This window comes from Phoxinus phoxinus (genome assembly GCF_949152265.1).
Source record: "Phoxinus phoxinus genome assembly, chromosome: 23".
Taxonomy (NCBI): Eukaryota; Metazoa; Chordata; class Actinopteri; order Cypriniformes; family Leuciscidae; genus Phoxinus; species Phoxinus phoxinus.
This window is the reverse complement of record NC_136898.1, coordinates 4,028,080-4,034,094: the sequence shown is the minus strand read 5'-3', so window position 1 is coordinate 4,034,094 and position 6,015 is coordinate 4,028,080. Positions and strand designations below refer to the sequence as shown.

At 36.5% G+C, this 6,015-nt stretch overlaps 1 protein-coding gene across 1 annotated transcript; it reads right to left on the bottom strand.

Annotated features, from left to right (window-relative positions):
- Positions 1 to 762: 762 nt before the first annotated feature.
- Positions 763 to 4,763, bottom strand: tdgf1 (teratocarcinoma-derived growth factor 1). Its single transcript, XM_079599174.1, has 6 exons — positions 4,259 to 4,763; positions 4,118 to 4,170; positions 3,882 to 4,037; positions 2,699 to 2,813; positions 2,500 to 2,609; positions 763 to 1,885 (listed from the first exon to the last, which is right to left on the bottom strand). The coding sequence occupies exons 1-6, from the start codon at positions 4,276 to 4,278 to the stop codon at positions 1,785 to 1,787; spliced, it is 555 nt and encodes a 184-aa protein (XP_079455300.1). The 5' UTR covers positions 4,279 to 4,763; the 3' UTR covers positions 763 to 1,784.
- Between the last annotated feature and the right edge of the window lie 1,252 nt (positions 4,764 to 6,015).

The window sequence follows — 6,015 nt, the reverse complement described above, 5'->3', positions numbered from 1 at the left end:
CACAAAAGATTATTTTATACATTTCCACAAAAATATGCAGCACAGTTATTTTCAACATTGATAATAATCATAAATGTTTCTTGAAATCATCATATTAGAATCATTTCTGAAGGGTCATGTGACACTGAAGACTGGAGTAATGATGCTGAAAATACAGCTTTGATCACAGGAATACATTTTATTTTAAAATATATTACAATAGAAGTCATTTTAAATTATATTTTTTCACAAAATTACTGTTTTTACTGTATTTTCGATCAAATAAATGCAGCCTTGATGAGCATAAGAGACTTCTTTCAAAAACATTAAAAAAAATCTACAGTACTGTAAATATAATATATAATTGCATTAATAAATGTTGCATTGCCTTTTATTTTTGCTTTTGTAAATAAGAATTAAAAAATGATTGCATTTCAATAATGAGACTCACCACTGGGAATATTGAGAAAGCACAGGAAAAGAATAAAGAAAATATAGTTTGTGACTTTCTCCTTACACAAAAATGAGTTTGCCTGAAGTCAACTTTCTAATCCTAAATCCTGAATAGCAGGCTGAGCCATATCCTGGTCATTTATCACACAATACACCCCTATAAGCATCTCTTTGACTAACTACTGAACTCATGCGAGGCCTTTTGCATGTAAGAGCACATTCTTCAAGCAGAATGAGGCCGTTATCACGCTTGACAATGGAGAAGATGCAGGGCTTAGGATGGTCTCCCCAACCCCACCCGGCTATTAATACCAAAGAGATCCCAGCATTGTAGTGTAAAACAGGCCCGAGCCTCTGTGTTTATTCAGCAAACCAACAGGAAGAGGGACACAGACACAAAGTGATTCTCTAGAAGAACGTAGGTCTTTAGAAAATGTACTAGAAGTTGAAAAATGAGCTTGGATAAATATGACCAGAATAGGGAAAAAACATTACAATGACCTTTTATTTTCTTCCCCCAAAACTTTATAAAACAATTTTGCCCTCTAAAGTCATGGTTATTCACAGCCTCAGTTTGTCGGGATCCAATCTCATTTTCAGCGTCCGTGATAAATTGCTTAATTGAAGTCAGTAAACAGTCAGCCATCTCAGTTATTGATGCAAGTTTTAATTGGATGAGACAAATTCATTCGCTCAATCATACAGAGTGTTACAGTGCATCACCGGCCAACTCAAGAAGGTCAAGATAGTCATTCCAGCCACTGAGATTGATTGGCCGGACGGACGGACGACTTGTTTATATAAGATAAGAGAAAATAGCCGAAAGGTCAACAATCACAGGCTATCTGAGCATTATCTGACTCTCTCTCCAATGACAAGCACAGCAAACGAAAGTGGAGCACAAATGAGGACGAGACCATTTGAGCGGCGAGAACTTGACTTTAAATCAAGAACTGCGGCTCATTGTTAAGATGACATGTATATTCGTAAAGGAAAACGCGGGTGTGTTTGCAGACACTGATTATAAAAAAGCTTTACTTTCAGCTAGTGCACTCTCTGGTACAATAAATTCATACAGAGACATAGAAAAAGACAGAATCCATTTGGTTTGGCTGCGCACTGACACAAACACAATATATTTTCAATATAAATCCTATATACACTTGTTCCTTCACTAAACAGTTGCTTTTAACACAGCTAGTTACACTTCCACTGGAAGCAAAATGCATTTCAGTGCCGACAATAAATGCTGCCCAGAAAGAAAACTTAAAACAAACGTCTTTTTGTTTGTAGTCCGTCTCTGCTGTGTTAGATTTCAATGCCATGTACAAAACCCAGTTAAGAAATTGAATCTACACTAGAAAGGGTAAAATAAAGGAAATAAACATGATGATTGAAGATGACAACGTTCTGAGGCCGCTTGAACGGTACCACCGAACTTCCTGAGAGTCGTCTGAAAAAAAACAAAAAAAGAAAAAAAAACAAATGTTCATGAAAAGATATACAGGAATGTTATTTGAAGAAACAGGCACTCAAACAAGAATCAGACGCCCCGAATAATCATTTGCGGCCCGTTTGAATCAAGCGCTAGTCAGTGATTCACAGCCCTATTAGGGCATCGTTGGAGGAGGTGAGAACTTCTGTCTGCGGCCTATTGTTGCTTATCTCTAACTAAATTACTTACAGGACATTAAAGGGATAGTTCATCCAAAAATCAGCATTTATTCACCCTAATGTCATTCCAAACCTGTATGAGTTTCTTTCTTCTGCTGAACACAAAAGAAGATATTTTGAAGAATGTTGGTAACCAGACAGTTGACGGTAGCCATTGACTTCAATAGTATTTGTTTTCCATACTGTGTAAGTCAATGGTTACTGTCAACTGTCTGATTACCAACATCCTTAACATATCTGTGTTCAGCAGAAGAAAGAAACTCAAACAGGTTTGGAACAACTTGAGGGTGAGTAAATTATGAACTATCATACATTTTTGGGTGAACTATCCCTTTAAATGTGTCTGGCCATACTGTAATATAACAAAACTTGCAGCCTTTACAACAAACTCACCACAGTCTTTGCTGAAAACATGCGGGAAGCAGTGCAAAAGTCCATATCCACATCTGCAGTATGAACATCCTTTCTGAACCCATTCTCCATGTGGAATAACACCACAATCGCTGTAAAAGTAAAAACACAAACATTTTAAAACCCTGCGCGACCTCAACAGCGCTGTACACACAGCTCAACCTCGACGTTACTCCGTTACCTGCGGCGTTCGTCGTATTCGCAGCTCCGACCGGTGAAGTACTTCGGACAGGCGCAGAAGCTTCCCAAAATGCACGTCCCACCATTCTTGCAGCAGGTACGACTTTGTTTAGCAACTGAGATGAGAAACAGCAAAATGAAGATATTAAATACAAGGAAGCGAACGCAAAACAGCAGCCCCAAAAATTTATGACGTGTAATCTAAACAGCTGCTACCGACATCTGCTTCCCAACACAACATGAACCATCCAGACACTGTGCAGGCCGTCACGCTCGACAACACTGGAATTCACATTAATAAATGGAGAAATCCACTTAACTCCGGCTTAAATGCTCAAAACACACAGTTTTCTACTTCAGGCACATGGTTTGCTCTGGTTCATGTTTGTAAGTGTTGTTTACAATGGTGTGCAATTAAAGTCAAGTAGTTTCCTTTGTCCATGTCTTCAATGAAAGAAAAAGAACTGATGTAGAAACATTTTCACTCAGGAATTGCTAGTAAACAGCTGTTCACAACCCACTACAACATCTGAATATAGTATTTTCTGTAAATCAAACTCCATTAATCTTTATTTATAACTTCCTGTGTCCAGGAACTGTGACTTTCCAAAGATATTACTTTTATTCAGCAAGTATGTGTAAGATTGATAAAAAATGATCGTAAAGATTTATATTTTGAATAAATGTTGTTCTTTTAAACTTTGTATTCATCAATGAATCCTGAAAAAAGTATCACAGGTTCCAAAATAAAAAATTAAGCAGCACAGCTGTTTCCAACATTGATAATAAATCAGCATATTCAAATGATTTCTGAAGGATCATGTGACACTGAAGACTGGAGTAATAATACTGAATATTCAGCTTTGATCACAAAAATAAGTTATAATTTAACAACATAGAATAGAAACGCCATTATTTTAAATAGTAGGCTAATCATATTTCACAATATTACGGTTTTTTTCTGTATTATTGATCAATTAAATGCAGCATTGATGAGCATAAGAGACTTCTTTCAAAAACATTAAAAATAGTAATGTTTCCTAACTTTTTCTGACCCGGTGACTTGCATACACATCATAAATACAGGACACATAAGCTGTACATCGACCACATCTATATCTGTCTATTTGTTTATCAATCCATGCATGCATTCATGTCTTCCATTCTGGTTATGATGAGCTCACCTCCAGTCAGTCCGATGAACGGTAACGCGGCCTCTGCGTTGCGGTGTTGACGCTGCGGGGTTTGCGTGTTCATTTCATTGAACTTATTCAAGAATTCCGCCTGTTGCTTTGGCTTTCCAGGAACTCCAGCTTTCCCACATTCTGAGCCCTCACAACCTGAGAGAAAACGCGTTATCCGTGTTAGAAAGAAGCTTTGAAACAACCGGCCACATACGGAATTAAACGTCAACTTTTACCTGCTTCACTAGTAGAAACAGCCCGACACACCACCACAGCAGACAGCAAGAACCTGTAGAGGAGAAGAGCAAATGTGTGAGGCCCGAGGAGAAAGAAGACAAACGCTCCGATTATTAAAGAATCATGAATCATTTTCTCACCTGAACAGTTGATTCGTCATTCCGCTCGCTGGCAAACTGCAAAACACCCAGAGCGCGCGCGTGTGATGTGACTGTTCTGCTCAACACTGATGCACTGCAACACCATCAAAACATCCGCACTGTCACCATCACAAACACCAAATAACCAGACCGCCCTCTATCTGTCCCTCTCCGGGGTCTTTAGTGCTCCAGACTCCCTCATGACGCGCCATTAACACCTGTAAACCCCTCCCATAGTCATACATGAGATCGCGCGCACACCCACAGATGCAAACGAGCCTCCATTCACATTCGTTCCGTCAGTCAAACCGGTTTGAAATGAATCGATTCTCTTCAGTATCACAGAGAAGCGATTAGAGGCTATCAGAGCACTTTGATGCTCGATAATGCGGGACTTAAATGTATTTTTTTTTTTACCAAGGATCTTTGTTTCTTAAGGCGAACAACTAGCTACTGTTTTTTCATCCATCTGTCAATTTTGAGATTTTTGGCTTTTCATAAAGTGTTTTTTCAGATTAGTGGAAAGAAAACATCCAAAATACACTTTTAAGGGGATCTTTTAGAGCACTTTATCTATTTGCATGTGTAGATTTCAATTACTCATATCTTTAAAGGGATAGTTCACCTGAAAAATGTTGTCAGAATTTACTCATCATCCTTATGTTGTTCCAAACCTGTATGAGTTGCTTTTTTCTGCTGAACACAAAATAAGATCATTTTAATTTTTGGGTGAACGTTCTTTATTTTTACAGAGGGGGTGTTTATATATAATTTGCCTGATTTTATATAGCATTTTATTCCTAAAAAAATATGATTTTTTTCTGGCTGGTGACAGTATTTTCTGTGATAAAATTTTCCCAAATCCCTTCTTTAAAAGCCTTGGACTCTAATATATATATATATATATATATATATTAATTAAACAAGAATTTTGAACCTGGCTTTATCCATTGTTCAGATTTTTGTTCTAGAAATGTATGCAAATTAGTGCATATTTAACTATAATGCCAAATTTAAACATCTTGTTTGCATATTTAAACATAACGTTTCAGAAAACAAATATAATAGGCCTACAAAAAAATGTTCGCAGTTCTTAATTTAACCAATTAACTGGGGAAGTATGGTGGTATCTATTTTTTATACCCTATTCCCCTGTGGTGTTTTGGTTTAAGTTAAAAATAAAAACGCTTACATTATTTAGATCATTGCTTAGTGCATGTACTCATTATTTATTCTGACTATTATCCACATGTTTAAATAATAATAATAAAGTCCAGCTCGGTTCACTCTGGTATTTTTTTAAATCAGGGAAACATAAGTCAAACTTTGCTATATTGCATATATTTTTCCCCTTCACAGTTTTATTTTTACATTTTAATTCAGCTTCAAAATCCAGTGCACACCTGCTTTTGCACAAAGCGTACATTTTAATTGCACATTGTAGTGTATTTACATATTTCTATATGTTTATATTGCATTTAGCTTATATCTACAAAAAAATTAAAAACAGATATAAACATCAAATTATATTTGTTTGGAAGTAGTTTGGTATTTGTTGTTGTTGATGCAAAATTGCTATGGTGATTTCTAATTTGTTTATAACATTTATGCATGAAAATCAAATGAATTCTCTGGTGATTTTGTTCCCACTGGCTGACATTTCCAAAGGAACGTCAGTATATATATATCCTCTGAGAGCCTAAAGTAATTAGAGTAAGTTTTTTCTTTGAGGAAATTCTTGTGTTTGATGCAGTTCA

Bases quoted from the DNA above. Each gene is read 5' to 3' on its own strand.
- tdgf1 (XM_079599174.1), bottom strand. From the start codon at position 4,278: ATGACGAATCAACTGTTCAG. The intron at 4,171-4,258 runs GTGAGAAAATGA...TCTCCTCTACAG, and splicing joins ATGACGAATCAACTGTTCAG to GTTCTTGCTGTCTGCTGTGG. The intron at 1,886-2,499 runs GTGAGTTTGTTG...GTTTTTTTTCAG, and splicing joins TGTTTTCAGCAAAGACTGTG to ACGACTCTCAGGAAGTTCGG.